This window comes from Spermophilus citellus (assembly GCF_964194105.1).
Source record: "Spermophilus citellus genome assembly, chromosome: 12".
NCBI lineage: Eukaryota > Metazoa > Chordata > Mammalia > Rodentia > Sciuridae > Spermophilus > Spermophilus citellus.
The window spans coordinates 40,865,785-40,882,899 of record NC_138198.1 but is presented as its reverse complement, the minus strand read 5'-3'; the positions used below and the strand labels follow the sequence as shown (position 1 = coordinate 40,882,899).

Below are 17,115 nucleotides of genomic sequence, written 5' to 3'. Positions count from 1 at the left end.
TGTTAATCAAATGATGAGAAATAGTCCTAAAATATCTATTCAGAGGTCCCAAGCAACCAAACCATGATAAGCTTATCTAGATTAACTGTTAAAGGTATTTTCAGGGGAAAAAAAAAAGCTAACTACTTTCAATTATTTCCTTTTTATACTCTTTTTGCCAAAAGAAATAGCTTACCTTTTTATTAATTATAAAGTTGGGAATTATTCTGCAAAAAGCTCTGAATCCATAAATAAAAGTTCTTTGTAATAAAGAAGCTAAGCAAAAGTGTTTTCTTGCCAGGAGGCTGGAAGCTGCCAGCATTTCAAGCAGCTGTCAGAGGCAATGTCCGAAGGCCTGGGATCATGGGTGGAGAACCTAGCTTTACCTCTCACAGCCCTCCTTCAGCATGGCTACAGGTCAGTTTCCCTGTGCACAATGAAGTTCCCTTGCAAACTTACAATTTAGGTCACCAAGTGAAAAAAAAGGTAGACGATTCAGTATAGGCACAGATACTTTGCCCATCATGAGCTCTTGAAAGAATTCTTTCAATACCTATCCTCACCTTCCTGTCTAGCACCTGCATTTACACTTTCAGTAAACCATTTCCCCTTTTTGAGGAACAGCTATTATGTTTGTAGTAACAGCACACATTTTAAGAGGGCATAAGTCAATACATCAATAAGGAAAGGCTGAAGTACATTTGATATGATTGCTACTGAGAACCACTGTACACATACATCTGTATGCAGGGTTCCTAGTGACTAGGCAAATGCAAATAGAACTACACCAGCTGTCCATAGCCACCGTCTCTTCTGAACGTTTGAGAACTTGTTCTGATTAGCTGGTGTCCCTGCCATACCATGGATAAATACTGTGAATGTCATCTCCATCTGTGTGCAACCTAAAAAAGGAGTACTCACCTTCATTTTCCCACTGTATTTAGGATCAGAAAGAGTTTCAAAGGACGATTCTTTGCTTTTCTGCACAAAATCTGGGAATTTGGAAAATACCTGATCACATATCCTTTTGATAAGTGTTTCCTTGTGAGGGAGAGGTAAAAGATAAGAATTTCAACTTAACACATTTAAACCTGCATAAATTGAAATTCTTTATGGAGAAAATAGTTCTATTTACAAGGAATGCATTACTTTGAAGATTTTGCCTTCTCTAAATCAGAATAACTCAGAAAATCTTAAAGTGATATTAAGATATATGCTTTGATAAATATGACTACTAACTTTATTATTACTTTTTCAAAATTTCCAAAACTGGGAAATAAACACCCCCAAGAGTAAGTGTACTGATAAATACAATCAATAAGAGTGTAAGTTATAGGTTATAGGCTAATAAAAAATATAGATTATAGATATAAGATTTTGATAAGTGAGATAAGTCAATTATAAAGCAAGAATGGCCATAGGCAGGCCTAAGACTCCATTTTGCAGTTTTCTATTAAAAAAAAAAAAAAAAACTATTACAAGAGCTGTTTCTGACTGAAATGAAAGCTGTTTTCTTACAATATATTGTTTGCTGTACTTTATACCCCACAAAATGTACTCAACCCAGAATATGATGGTCTTAGTGACCCAGGACTTTGAAGTAGGACTCCATTAACCACCTGCCCGAACTCAGGTTATGGTTGACTAACACCTCCTCAAACCCAAGATATGATTGTCTTGAGTTCCTGTGCTAATTGCTGCCTTAGCTTCTACAACTGGTTTGCTTACATGACACTAAGGAAAGTCCCTGAGCTTCAGTTTTCATCCTTAAATTCCAAGACACAGACCAAGTGGTTGCTGCTCACTACCACTGAGCCCCAGCCCCAGCCGAAGAAGCATAAAAAAGTTTTTAAGTATACATGTTCTCAGTTTGATTAAAAGTTTAAGTGTACATGCTTCTTAATATTAACATTTTATTTTTTTATTATTGTTTTGGAACTGGGGACGGAACCCAGGGCCTCATGCATGCTAGGCATGAGTTCTAACAGTGAGCTGCATCCCCAGCCACCTAAATTTTAAAATGAGTAACTCAGTTTTCTTTTAAACTTCACAGACACACACACACAAAAAAAAAACACCTTAGGAATATTTAGCTAAGAAATTTTATACTAAATACCAATTTATACCAATAGCAATATCACTTTTATACCAATACTATCATAAAAAAATGTAAAAAGCCAACCCACATCTGTTGTTTGGAGGTACTGGCAGCTTGCAACAGTGCGACATGATTAGCCACCTTCTGAAGGACTGTGAGGTAACTGAGACACAAGGTTTGTACCGTTTCACCACGGGAATTAGTCTGTAACCAGAAAAATATAGAAATTAAAAACAAGAAAAGAACTTACATGTCTATGTAACTGCTAAGTCAAAAAATATCTCACAATATTTATTATCTAGTTACTTTGGCACAATGAATTCTAAGAAAATGATGGTCAACTATATACAAAATATCTATGAATCAATAACATGGAATCATTTTTGGTGAATCATAATATAATAATGCTTTTTAAATCCTCATTTGGAGCATGTTTATCCTTGTAATACACAGTAATAGAAATGTTGCTGTTATTAAAAGTTTCCTGGTGACAAAGCTATGACATAGTTACAGCGCTACACAGACCTCTTTATTCTACAATTTATGTTTCAACATTTTCCAGGAAACTGAGCTATTTCAAAAAGGGGAAGTAGTTAAAATAGTAAAGTAGATGAGATTAAATAAATATCCATCTACTTAAATATTTATTTAGGGTTCTTGTATGTATATGGATATATGACATAAAATAGGCGAAGAAAGAACAGGAAATATAGATGGCAAGGAAAAAAAGTACAAATGAAATTTGTTTCTAAAAAAAACTTTTATTCTACTGATATAGTTTCTATTAAACTGACACTATGTCTAACATCTGAATAGTATTTAAGACACAATTGAAGCTACCGAAGTAGATGATTATAAATATAATTAGATATATATATCTGAATAGTATTTAAGACTGTCATTAAGGAGTAAATCATTTTACCACTAGTGGATAATGACAAAATTAATTCTAACATTTATACTAATTTATACTTTTGTGGGGGTACTGGGGATTAAATTCAGGGGTACTCGACCACTGAGCCACATCCCCTGACCTTTTTGTATTTTATTTAGAAGACAGGATCTCACTGAATAGCTTAGTGCCTTGGTAGTGCTGAGGCTGGCTTTGAACTCTCAATTCTCCTACCTTCCAAGCCACTGGGATTACAGGCATGCACCACTGCACCTTGCTAATTTATACTTTAAATGAAATTTCATGATAAAAGTGGCCTACTTTCCAGCAAAAGCTAAAAGAGAGGATATCAAATTGAAGCATCTAAAATTAATTTTTCAAAATGCTTAAATATTGTATTTTATACGTGGTAACTATTTGATATTATAAACAATTTTTAAAAACTTTTCTCTCTTTAAAACTTATAACTTCTTTCCAAAGTTAAAAAACTATCTGAGGAAAAGTCATTTTGTTTATCTACTACTTACTTTGGCACTAACACAGAATACAAGATGATAAGGCAAGATGGTAAAGACACACTGAAATACTTACCTTATAACAACAATTTCTCCTTTTCCGGCCACTGCTGCAGGTACAAGGCTTAGAAGATTGAAGTATCAGAGTGACATCTTCTGTTTCTAACACTGTTTGATAGACAGCTTTCTGGAAATCCGTCAGAGAGCAATAAACCATCTGCCAAGAAAAAATACAAGTTGAGTATTAGTATCATTTTAATAGCAATAATAATAAATACAATGTATATTAGAATTCACAAATTATATTAGTGAATTTGTGAAAACTGATGATTAATTTTTCCCTGTAGTTTCCCTCATTATGAAAATTGTTCCCAATTCTCTTAAACTCTTTGCTACCAAATCATAATTTCATTTTCAAATAAACCTCACAGAATTTCTTGGCTTTCAATTAAAAGGAAATATAACATGAAAATCAAGTTACATAATTTCCTTATGTATTTTTCAATATACTGTGGGTCTTTTCAAGGTTATATATTAATCCATCATGCAAATACATTATTACAATTTAGGTCAAACAAAAAAAAACTTGCTAAGGAAATAAAAGATTTCATTTAAAAAGTATCAATAATAAGTGACTACTAAATAATTGGAAACCTTAAAAAAATTTAAAACTTCATATAACTGGAAACTGAAAACATCGTTATTTGTATTTAATATCATGATATAAACTTTTAAGATTAGGAAAGGCAAAGAGTTAAGTAAATGTATATAAAAGCAAATATAAATTGCTATTTTGTGCCCAAATTCAAGAAAATATGATGAAACAATGTCACTAGGTTATGAGGGATATAATTTACCTCATGGTAGCACCAGAGATTGTCAAAATTCTTCTAGATGCAGCTATGTGTTACTAGATTCATAAACTAAACATACATACATTCATACACACATTCATAATAGGACTTTGAGGAATATGAGCAAAAAGGAAAAGCTGTTTATGAATATTTATGTGTATATCAACACCACAGAATAATATTGTAGAAAAATGACATGACATTGAGCAAACATAGGAAACAATGCTAGATTTTTAATAAATATATGTATAATATTAAGCATATCTTGACTCCCCAGTGTTGAATATAAAAGTATATGTAAGAACAAAAAGAGAATACAGAAGACCATGGTCAATAATTGCAATATAAAGGTTTTTGTGAGTTGTTATTATTAAACACAGTAATATTTACTAAACATTTCTTCTGCACCATGCACTTTAGAGCAACCATATAAGGTTGGCTTATCATTATTTCCATTTAACAAATGAAAAAATCCAAGTTTGAGAACCTCGGCACAAAACTTTTAAGTGGGGAAGCCAATTCAAGCTGTAGCATCTGATTTTGGAGCCCAAGTTTGAAACCTCTATGCACAATTCTCTCTTCATATATTTATAATTTCATTGTTCCTGCTAGATGGATAACTAAATAACATACAACTATATAAAATATTTTTTAAAGTGAGGAGATTGTGAAATATCTAAATACAATAATAATTTTTGCTTTAGATGAATATCGAAAGTCACATACTGTGTCAATTTCCCCATCTTGCATATCAGTGTTGGATTTTCTTTGTAAGTCTATCTTTTTTTAAAAGTAATACTAAACAGGATATCCTAAGATTAGAGGGCATTTGATGGTGTTACCCTTATTTGGGAGAATACTAACGAGGTTTAGTTCATAGTAATTTATAGAATCTTCATTCCATTGCCTGAGCTAAAAGATTGACAAGACCAAAAACTATAAAAGACTACTATATTTTTTTAAATTTCTCTTAAAAGTCAACTGAAATTTTCTTTAAAAATTTAATAATGTAATTTTCTCACATTATTAAAATTTATAAAAAATTAGATTATATAATTGCCAATATCATTCTACATAAAACAAACCTAGAAATAAAGCCCTTAACCATATTGGTCCTATAGTTAGAATTAAGGCACCAATACATGGCGTGGTAGAAAGTAGACAGTACGGGGAAGACAGAGCGTGAACAGAAAATACATTAGGGAGAGAGGCTCGTCTAACTTCCTTTAAGAATTGTCTCATGGGCCTTGATAAGAAGTGAATTTAATTAATTTTATGATTTGGATCATAACTTTTCCTCCAAGGCCCCTATGCTACAGGCTTGGTCTGGTGGTACTACTGGAACCTTTAGGAGGTGGGGTCCAGTGAAAGGAAGCTGGGTCACTGGGGGCTTGCCCTTGAAGGAAATACTTGACCCTCAGATTCTTCCTATCTTTCTTTTTCCTTCCCAAATGTCATGACATGAGCAGCTTTGTTTCACCACATACTCAAGCCACAATGTTGTTGCCTCCAGCCCAAAGCAAAAAGGCTAAGCAAACATGGACTGAAACCTCTGAAACCATGAGCCAAAATAAATCTTTCCTCCTTTTAAGTTGATTTATCTCAAGTGTTTCATAGCAGCAGAAAGATGATTAACACATATATTAACTTCAAACCTGTTAGCTCACAGATTAGTAAAACTAGGAAGGAAAACAACTGAGCTCAATTAATGTTTTCTGAAATTCCACACATAATAATTTTTTTCCACAAAGAATAAAAGGCACAAAATTATATTCACAAAATACCACAGAAGACAGACTTCCTCTAGGAAAGAAAAATTTTCAGGAAAAAAAAAAAAGACAAGAATTTAATAATATACATAAATACAGCTCTTACCCGATCTTCCTTCTTAGGCAACTGATCCTTGATGAGAGTCTTGGTTTGCCTGAGAAACCAGCCAGACATCTTTTCTGCAAGCCTTTGCATGGCCTTTCGGCCAGTAGCTAGTTCTCTTTTTGTTGCTGTGTGTCTCTGACCATGTTCTACTGGGTCAGAAAACTGCTTCTTGAAGTGGATCCTGCTACCTAAAAGTCCTGGCACAGCCCTTCAGTAAAGCAATGAGAAAAATGTGACATTTTATTAAGTCATCTAAAAAGAAAAACATTCACTTATTTTTGCATCTAAGAAATATCTTCATCCACTTGTTTATAAGACAACAAAAACAAAAGCCAAGAAAAAAGTGTTCTTCTTTGATAACAGTTTCAGTTTATAAAAAGATAACGACGACATTGGTAAGTTAGCTATACTTAAAGTGCCAAGAATAACATGTAAAGTAGGTTTGCATAGGATTCTCTATACACCATGTTTAGGATAAAATAATTCTGCAGTTAAATGACTAATCTTTTGGTTTTTGTTTCCTAAAACTAACAATTAGCTAACAAGAGAGCGTTAAGGGAAAGAAGTACTCAATAATTGTTTTTCCTAAACAGTTTTTTCACTCACCAGTCCATAACACACCACAGTTCCTTCATGTTGTTCTGAAGAATGGTTCCAGTGAGGCCAATGCGAACATTACACTTGAGCGCTTTCATAACTTCTGTTACTCTCGCCTTTGGATTCTTGATTCTATGAGCCTCATCCACAATGATAGCTGACCACTCCAAACTATAAAGTAAGAGTAAAATCAGGAAACACTTCGAAAACTAAAATTTTTAGAGAACAGTTTTCCCTACAGAAGTTTTGTATACCCCATCATTATTTATTCTTTGGCTATTTCATTGTATTTTTACCTAGTTAGTTAAGTTGTCACAGGCTTAAATAGGGTACAAGAATAAAATGTGCATGAAGAATATAAAAGGGTACAGAGATTATGCTTAATAACAGTGGAATGCTGGGGGCTGGGGATGTGGCTCAAGCGGAAGCGTGCTGGCCTGGCATGCGTGCGGCCTGGGTTCATTCCTCAGCACCACATACAAAAAACAAAAAGATGTTGTGTTTGCCGAGAACTGAAAAATAAACATTAAAAAATTCTCTCTCTCTCTCTCTCTCTCCCTCCCTCCCTCCCTCCCTCCCTCTCTTTCCCTCTCTCTCCCCCCCCCCTTAAAAAAAAACAAAACAGTGGAATGCGGGCTGGGGATGTGGCTCAAGTGGTAGCGCGCTCGCCTGGCATGAGCCGGGCACTAGGTTCGATCCTCAGCACCACATAAAAATAAGATAAAGATATTGTGTCCACCGAAAACTAAAAAATAAATATTAAAATTTTTTTTAAAAAAAATAACAGTGAAATGAAAAAACAAATTTAAACATCACTAAATGACAACAAATTTTTTTAAAGCAGCAAACTGGAAATAAGAATACAAATAAAAGAAAACTTTGTAACATTAAATCTGCATGAGAAGACAACAATACAAACTCAGGATTTTTTAAAAGCTGCAATACGTTACTCTGCTTACTGAAAAAGTGTACTACCATTGGTTACTACAGTAGCAATGAGCATGCATTGTGGTCAATCTACGAACAAGAAACAGAGTCCTGTGGAAAATGGAGAATGGTCAATTTTAGGCACTGAACAGGGGAAATGCTTAAGAGTTAGAAAACCCAGATGTATTCAAAGACAAATGACATGTCCAAAGGACACAGGAGCCAGCCTAACTGGAATACTGAAGCATCAATGATAATAGCTATAATTGAGTAGAAAGCCCTGAATAAATAAAAGTTAGGAGTTCAATTTAGACCCTTTCCTCACATTATGCTAAAAATTAATTCAAAATAGACGAGAGAGTTAAATATGAAGTAAAATTATAAAGTTCACAAGACACAAAAAAAATCTTCATGATTCAGGGTTAGACACAAACTTTGTAGATATGACAGCAAGAAAATTTCTTAAAAACTGATAAGTTGGACTTTAACAAATCCTAGTTGGATAAAAGACTTGAATATGGAATACATAAAGAACTATTACAACTCAACACAATAGAAAGCAAACCAATTAAAAGGTGGGCAAAAGACATTTTGCCTAACGTCTTCTTGAGAGGGAAAAGGGCTGAGCATTGAGAAACTGTGTTGAAGACAACTGTTACGATAACTGCTTACTCCCCAAATTAGGGATGCAAAAGAAGTACACACTCACTTTGCCACTTTAAGGTCAAAATTGTACTTAATTCCTAATTAATGAGAGATGCTTTTCTTTACAGGAAAATACTATTAGTAAGTATAGAAGAAAATAGAAAAACATATAAAACCCAATAAAATAAATAATACAGGCAAGAATTTGAATACGCTAATACTTCTAAGTAAAAGGGCTGAGAGAATACTTAAATGGTAGTGAAATATCACCTCACGAATTATTTGCTCATTATAAGAGAAACACCTTTACAGTGGAAGGGTCTGGTGACCATCTCCTTAACCTCTGGGACAGGCCTGGTGTCTTTAACAGTGCAAGAGCCTGACAGGAACAGGCCCTGAAGTGCAATGATGTGAAGTCTACAGCATTGTTCATGAAGCAACCTTGCCCAAAAACATGAATCTAATTAAGACCTTAGGCTAGAATCAGTTTACTCAAGAAATCAGATGGTAGAGGAAAGCAATTTTTGTTTGTTTGTTTGTTTGTTTGTTTGTTTTGTTACTGGGGATTGAACTCAGGGGCACTGGACCACTGAGCCACGTCCCTGACCTTATTTTGTATTTTATTTAGAGACAGGGTCTCACTGAGTTGCTTAGTGCCTTGCCCTTGCTGAGGCTGGCTTTGAACTCGTGATCCTCCTGCCTCAGCCTCCAGAGCCACTGGGATTACAGGCATGCGCCACCAAGCCCGGCAGAAAGCAATTTCTTGAGAAAGCAATCAGACAAATCTAATATATGAGACATCCTAAGAACAACTGGCTTGGTCCCCTCAAAGGGTCACATCATTAAAAAAAAAAAAAAAAAGAGTTGGAAAGATGGATAAGATGATTTACAATAGATTAGGAGAGACTAAAAACACAGAGTAACCAGATTCATTATCTGAAGCTTTATTAAATCTTGCTTTACAAACATTAGATAATAAAGATATTTTGAGGATAACTAAGTACATTTTATCTGTTATTAATTTTCTTATGTGTGAGACCAATGGTAAAATATTTGCAGATAAAAGTTCTCATGCTATATGCAACTTACTGAAATGATTCAATACCACTAGTGTATAATAGAGAATATAAAGAACTGATAAATCTAAGGGGTAAGTATATAAATGTTCTTAATTCAAAACTGAAAAAGGGAAAAGCCTTCAAGAACAAAGAGGAAGAGAGAAAACAGCCACAAAACTCTCGAAGTTGGAAAGATGGATAAGATGACTTACAAAAGCAGAAAAAGCAGTATCGTAAGCCAGCAGTGGAGAAAGCCAAGAAGCAATCTGATTTATACATTTAGGTCTTAAAAGGCCAGGACTTGGTGGCACCAGATGCCTCTGGAAACTAGAGTGAGGAAATGCTCAGCAGTCTGTTCAAGATGTAGCTGAATCTCCTAGAGACCAATTCCCACTCCACAGAATAGTCGGACTAGGTTAACCCAAAGTGAAGAAAAGAAAAGCAAAACACAGCAGTCTTCATTTTCTTTAAGATATTATTGAAATCTGAAGAAAATTTTAAAGTTATAGTATAATCATAGATGTAAAAAATAAAACAATTAGTACGAGCTGAAGGTACAGGTAAGGAGTTTAGGGGTAGATGGAATAAACTGCAGCTCTTCCAGAACTCTTTTATCATATTTGGCCTTCAAATCATATGCATATATAACTTTGATAAAGATTAAAATAAAGTAAAAAAAAATAGAATAAGAAAAACATATAGTTTACTCATACTCTATAGTATGCTTTTCTACCCTTTGGATTATCTATGATAAATGTACAGAGTATTATTATCACAGCAATAATATTTAGTCAGATGAAATATTATTCTTTGAAAAAAAACTATCAAAATAAAGACATCTGAACGAATAAATACAACAAAATAAACAAATATTGTAATAATTTGATTCTACTAATCATATAAATAAATAATTAGTAGTTACCTAATTCTCGGAATTCTTTAATATTTATAGCAGTCATAGAAAATAACCAATTAACAAATATTTCTTCAGTAACTAATATGTGCCAAAAGTGTAATAAGCACCAAAATATAAAATTAAAAGTAAAATCTATATTAAAGAGCTTATAGTCTAAAGGCATAAGCAGGTAAAGAATAATGAAAATATGAATGGTGCTATCATAAATCAACTTATCGCATTCACCTAACTGTATTAAGTCTCTTGGGGGGTACATTATGCTTGTTAAAAACCCACACATGGTCAATGTGTAAATCTCATGTCCATGACTAACTTCATTACGTAGACTTGGACAACATAATCACTCCATGCTTATTTTTGGTGGTGGTGGGTGTATACCAGGGATTGAACTCGGGGGCACTTGACCACTGAGCCACATTCCCAGACCTTTTTTGTACTTTATTTAGAGACAGGGTCTCACTGAGTTGCTTAGTGCCTCACTGTTGTTGAAGCTGGCTTTGAACTCTACTCCTGTCTCAGCCTCCTGAGCTGCTGGGATTATAGGCGTGTGCCACCATGCCCAGCTTTACTCCAAGCTTTTAATTGCCTGTCTTCGGCCAGCATCCATGAAACAGTAACATGCTAACTTATTAACCCTAAGGGCTAATAAGACCTGGAAAAACTGGTGTTCTAAACCCAACTTTACCAATAATTACATTAAGTATGAATGGTCTAAATACCCTGAATAAAAGGCAAAGATTATCAGAATGGATTTAAAAAGCTATATGCTAACTATAAAGAGATTCACTTCAAATATAAAAAAGAAATGTGAAATAAAAGATGGAAAACTATATACATACAATAAGCATAAAAAGAATCTATTGTTACAGATGCTAATATCAAAGACAAGAAATATTATTAGAAATAAAAAGAAACACTTTTAAATACAAGGAATAATTCATCAGAAAAAATAATAACAGTAATTGCACCTGTGCCTAATAATATAGCTCCAAAACTACATGAAAGCTGCAGACTGAAAGGAGGAATCAGGCTTTGATCTCAACACTTCTCTCTCAGAAACTATGAACCAAGTCAAAGAAAATCAGTAAAGATGGAGAACACTTGAATAATGCCTTAACCAAGTCTTCTTAATATGTATAGAACACTATACTCAACAAATGTAGAATAGACTTTTTAAGTGTGTGTGGATCAGAAACACGCAAATTACATTACAAGATACTACTATTTACTCACTAAAATGGCTAAAAACAAAGGCTGACAATGCAAACACTGGTGAGGATGTGCAGCAACTGAACTCTCTCTAAGGTAGAATGGTAGGACCATTCTAGAAAATGATTTGGCAGTTTCTTCTAAAGTTAAACCTTCTCTTACCCGGAAACTCAAAAATTCTACTCCCAGGTATTTACCCAAAAGAAATGAAAATATTATAGTTTAGAAAAAAGGCTTAAAAACAAATATTTCTTGAAATTTTATTTATAATAATTTCAAACTAGAAAAACCCAAATAGACATCCTCAAGTGAATAGGTAACAAAATGTGGTATACTTATAAAATGAAATACAATTCAACATTTTAAAAGAACAATCACTGAGGACTGGGGATATAGCTCAGTTGGTAGAGTGCTTGTCTTGCATTTACAAGGCCCTGGGTTCAATCCCCAGCACCACTAAATAAATAAATATTTTAAAAAAACCAACAATCACTGATATACCCGATAACATGGATGAATCTCAAACATGCTCAGCAAAAGATGTCAGAAACAAATGAAGAGTGCTTTCTAATTTTATTTTCTCATCTGTAGTGACAGAAATCAAAATCAATGGGTAAAGACTGGAGAAGGAATGACAATAAAGAGAAAAGTCTGGGGACAATAAAAATATGTTAGACTTTGTTTAGAATGATAGTTGAGTTCCAGTTTCCATTTGTCAAAAGCAGAGGTCAGTCAATTACAATCCAAGGGCCAAATCTAGCTTGTGACCAATTTTGTATAGTTAGCAAGCTAAGAATAATTTTTATATATTTGAAGGGTTATAAAAATTAAAAAGAATAATACTTGACAGATACTTTACGTGGCCCTCAAAATTATCTGGGGTTTTTGTTTGTTTGGTTGGTTTGGCTTGGTTTGGTACTGTGGAATCAACCCACAGGCCCTTAACCACTGAGTCACATTCCCAGCCCTTTTTTTATTTTTGAGGCAGGGTCTTGCTTAATTGCTTAGGGCCTGGCTAAGTTGCTGAGGCTAGCTTTGAACTCTTGCTTTAGCTTCCTGAGTTGCTGTACTTGGCCCCAAATATCTGGTACTTGACAGCAAAAGTTTGCCAGTTCTTAGTCAAGATTCATCAAACTATATATAGCTGTCCCTTGGTGTCTGCAGGGGATGGGTCCAGGGGACAAATCCATGAATGCTCAAGTTGCTCATATAGAATGGCACAGTATTTGCATAAAACCTAATGCACATCCTTCCATATACTTTAAATCACCTCTATATTACTTATAACTAATACAATGTGAATGATATGGAAATAATGGTTATATTGAATTGCTTAGGGAATAATGTAAGGGGGGGAAGCCTGTACAAGTTCAGTATAGATGCATTATTTTTTATTTTCAATCTGCAGTTGGTTAAATTCCCAGATGTAGAACTTCCAGGTATGAAGGGCTAACCATACTTATAATCAGTATTAAGTATTTTGTACCAAATTAGTGCTTATTAAAGTTGAATCTAATAAAATTTTCCAGATGGGTTTGAACAGTCAGTTTTGGATCCACCCTGTCATTTTTCCAGATGAGTTGATTTACTAAAAGTTACATAGTTAATTAGTGGCTTTTGTAATTTTAAATATATTTTATGCTTATAAAATTAATGAAACAACTACTGATTGTTTTTTTATTCATTTTCATCTTATGTCAAAGCATTTATATTTTGATTTGAAAGCATCACCTTTAAAAATAATGTGGTTTTCTGCCATTAACTCTTTCACTGACAATAATTGACTATATACTGTTTTAGCAATTTAAAGATACTCAAGAACTTTTTCTAATGCCATACTAGGTATAAACTGTATCCTAACAGGCAGACAGACATCTTAGCTAACAGCAGATCAAAGTTAACAATTTTACCAAGGCTCAAGCTGTTGTAGGCACAACTATGAAGAGTTTAGACCTGACTACTATGTTCCCTCGGCCAGACTATTATAAAAGCCTTGCCAAAATAAAATATCACAGACTGGATGAGTTAAACAAGAGAAAATTTCCCACAATCCTGAAAGCTAGAGATCCCAAGATCAAGGTGTCAGCAGGTTTGGGTGTCTTCTGAGCCCTCTCTCCTTGGCTTGCAGATGATTACCTTCATGCTAGGTGTGCTTTCCTCTGTGCATGCATGTGCTTGGTGTCAGTTTCTCTTCTTACCAGGTCAGCATTAGGTTACAGCCCCACCCAACCTAATTTCTACTTAATCAACTCATTAAAGACCCACCTTTAAATACAATTGCATTCTTAATTACTGTGGCTGGGACCTGTCATGTGGATTTGGGGTAGAGGCATGATTCAGCCAAACTTCCAAACTAGTCTTTCTCCTTCAACCCAGCTCTCCTGTCTGCACACACAGCAGCCAGAATACCAAAAATGCAAATCTGATCATTTGTATCATCCTGAACATGCTAAAGCACTCCAGAGCACTCTCTTGCTCTAAAGATACAGACCAGAATCCTCTTATGTGGTTTTCAGTACTCTTCATAATATGTTCCTGCTTACCCACTGTGTTGTCTCCTGGCCACATCCCTTTTACAACTTAAGCCATAGTACTTCTCAACCTCTGTGTGTATGTGAGTGTGTGTGTGTGTGTGTGTGTGTGTGTGTGTGTGTGTGTTTCCACATGCTTTTTACCACTCTCCATTCCCAGCAGACTCCCATAATTAAAATCATTCGTGAACTCTGGATTCTGTCATAGCACAAAGGCACAATATGCACAAAAGATTGTAAACAAGCCTTACAACAAGTCTTGAGAATCTTCAGCAGACATCCTGGGCTAAATTTAGGAAACATGTAAGAAACTGTGGAAACCCTGATGGAGGTTTTCTCTTCGCAGAAAATAAGTTCTTTTTTTTTTAATTGGTTGTTCACAACATTACAAAGCTCTTGACATATCATATTTCATACATTAGATTGAAGTGGGTTATGAAGTCCCAATTTTACCCCAAATGCAGATTGCAGAATCACGTCGGTTACACATCCACAATTTTACATAATGCCCTATTAGTAATTGTTGTATTCAGCTACCTTTCCTATCCCCTACTATCCCTCCTCCCCTTCCCTCACATCTTCTCTCTCTACCCCAGAAAATAAGTTCTTATAAACTACATATTTTAATAAATGTAAAGTAAAATTAAGAAGCTAAAGACATTTAGAGCTTCTAAAAATCATAATTCAAAGGGATAAATATAATTGATGCCAGTAGAAATTTAATGCAATCATTCCCATTACACCCCTACCTGTTAAGTTCATCCAGACACAAGCGCAGTGTTTCATAAGTTGTTAGAGCAATTTCGCATTTCCTCTGCTTTATACGAAGCAGTTCATTGTCTTTTTTGTTACCGTGTAAAACAGTGACTCTGAAATATCCCCAGGTATCCAATTCATCCTTCCAGTTGTAGAGGACAGAAAGAGGAGCAACTATTAAGAACATCTAAAAGGAGAGGAAAAATACATTGGGTGTTTTTTAAAAATGAAAAATAATGCCAAAAAAGTGAAGTCCAAAATATCTACAATCCTTTGATTTAATTTCGACACTAGCGAATAAAAATACAACTGAGTGACTGGCTGTATTTGGCCATAGAAGACCCTTAAAGGCTAACTATTTTGTGGCTTAAATAGATCTTTTTTTTTTAGGATATATTTTTCTTATCTTTATTTTACTTATTTATTTATTTTTATGAGGTGCTGAGTATCGAACCCAGGGCCTCGCATGTGCTAGACGAGAAAATATTAGGTCCAAATTCCACCTGAGCCCTTGTAAGTAAGTTTTCTACAATTCCAGTAGTACCTATAATACAATTACAGTACCAAGAATTTATCCAACAGTTAAAACTGTACAATTTGCCAAGATAAATGCATAAGGATGTTCATAGTGGCTTTGTTTGCAACATAATCTTCTTGCTAGTAACAGGGACGAAAGAAATTCTTTTTAGTAAATAAAATAATTGAAAGTATTTATGTTCATTCACTAATATTACTGCTTATGCTGGTTTTGTAAATGCCAAAAATAACCTCCTCCTCTGTATTATGAATTTCACTTAGAATCTCTAAAATTTTATCATACAAGATAGTAATACTTTAAAATAAATTTACTATGATTCATCTTCATACAGACTGAACTACAATCTAAACTTAGCCTAAATCTAAAGAATCCTTCCAAGATCAGTATTTGAAATGCACAGTTCGTGTCTTTCCCTTTAGGAATTTATTCTTGGCACATCTATTTCATGCATTTTTGATGATTTATTCACTTGATAAGTTTATAAATGTATGTGAGATGTATCATATTCTGCACACATTCTTCAAATCTACCACTCCTTAATTTGTAACATTCAATTCATTAAAAAGGAAAAGGGGTTCAAAGAGTTCTGATATTAATTTTTCAGGATTCTGTTGTAATTCTGGCATTAGCATAATAAGTGTAAAGAAACTTATTTGTTCTATAGCTAACTTTCAAAAATGCACATTGCTTTAAATGGACCAGTACAGACAGATGTTTCCAGAATTTCATCAGAGTCATAACTTTGTATTTATTTCTGGGAAATACTATATGATGTCAATGATGAGCTCATTAAAAACTTTAAATTCCAGTTCAAATGATTAACTGAACACATGTATGTCCTGACACCAATAAAACAAAAGAACAAATATAAAAATAGATCTCTAATAGTGATAGAGTGCCTAGAGGGGCACTACCAGCAAATCCGAACAGTACAGGAGCAGATAAGAACTGGCATAAACTGAGGAGTCCATCCTGCATCTATGAAAGAGCAGGAAAAGGCACTTTTCCTAAAAGGAATATGAAACAAGAAGCAAAACAAACCCACACAGAGCTGCTGAGGCTCAGGGTCAAGAAAAGAAACTGCTGAGTGACTCTAAGAAGGTACAGATTGTCAATCATCTGCCAAAGAAGCTGATTTTAGTCCCCAGCTTCCCCTACATAAAATACTAGGTACATTTTTCTAAAGTGGAACTTATTTGGAAGAATTCTACAGTGAGTGTTAGGAACAAGGAAAATGTTTGAATTTCAAAGATAAAGTCCTAAACACTCCCAACACCCTCAAAAATTTTCCTTTTCAAGGAAAAACAAGTCAGTTCAGCACTGAACCTTCATATGCAATATGGATTAACAGAACATAATAACATTATCTTGGTAAACTCACAAGATAAAACTTTAAACTTAGATTTCTACATGCAAATAAACTGCCAATTAAGTGTGAGAGCAATATACAAACAAGAAGTATGAAACAAGAATTGACAATGTTGAACAAGCAAAAACCATTACAAACACAAAAAGAAATGAACAAACTCAAAGTCACAGCAGGAAAATTTATTATATTTCTGTTAGGATTCAATCCTCAAATAAATAAAAAGAAAATCAAAACAGCATCAAGAATTTTAATGCAATTAATAAAGTGATTAAATACAAATACTGTATGACCATAATAACAAAGAATGTAAGACATAAGTAGACATTTGAAAACAAAGACTACACAAAGTATAACAT

At 34.1% G+C, this 17,115-nt stretch overlaps 1 protein-coding gene across 1 annotated transcript in view; it reads right to left on the bottom strand.

Moving 5' to 3' along the window:
- Positions 1-17,115, bottom strand: part of LOC308631617 (DNA excision repair protein ERCC-6-like 2) — a gene marked incomplete at its 3' end in the record, with an annotated part of 87,033 nt that overhangs the window by 52,069 nt on the left and 17,849 nt on the right. Inside the window, 6 exon segments of the mRNA XM_081263000.1 lie at positions 901-1,020; positions 2,168-2,281; positions 3,561-3,701; positions 6,214-6,421; positions 6,820-6,981; positions 14,846-15,039. Of these exon segments, the coding sequence (XP_081119126.1) occupies positions 901-1,020; positions 2,168-2,281; positions 3,561-3,701; positions 6,214-6,421; positions 6,820-6,981; positions 14,846-15,039 (939 nt within the window).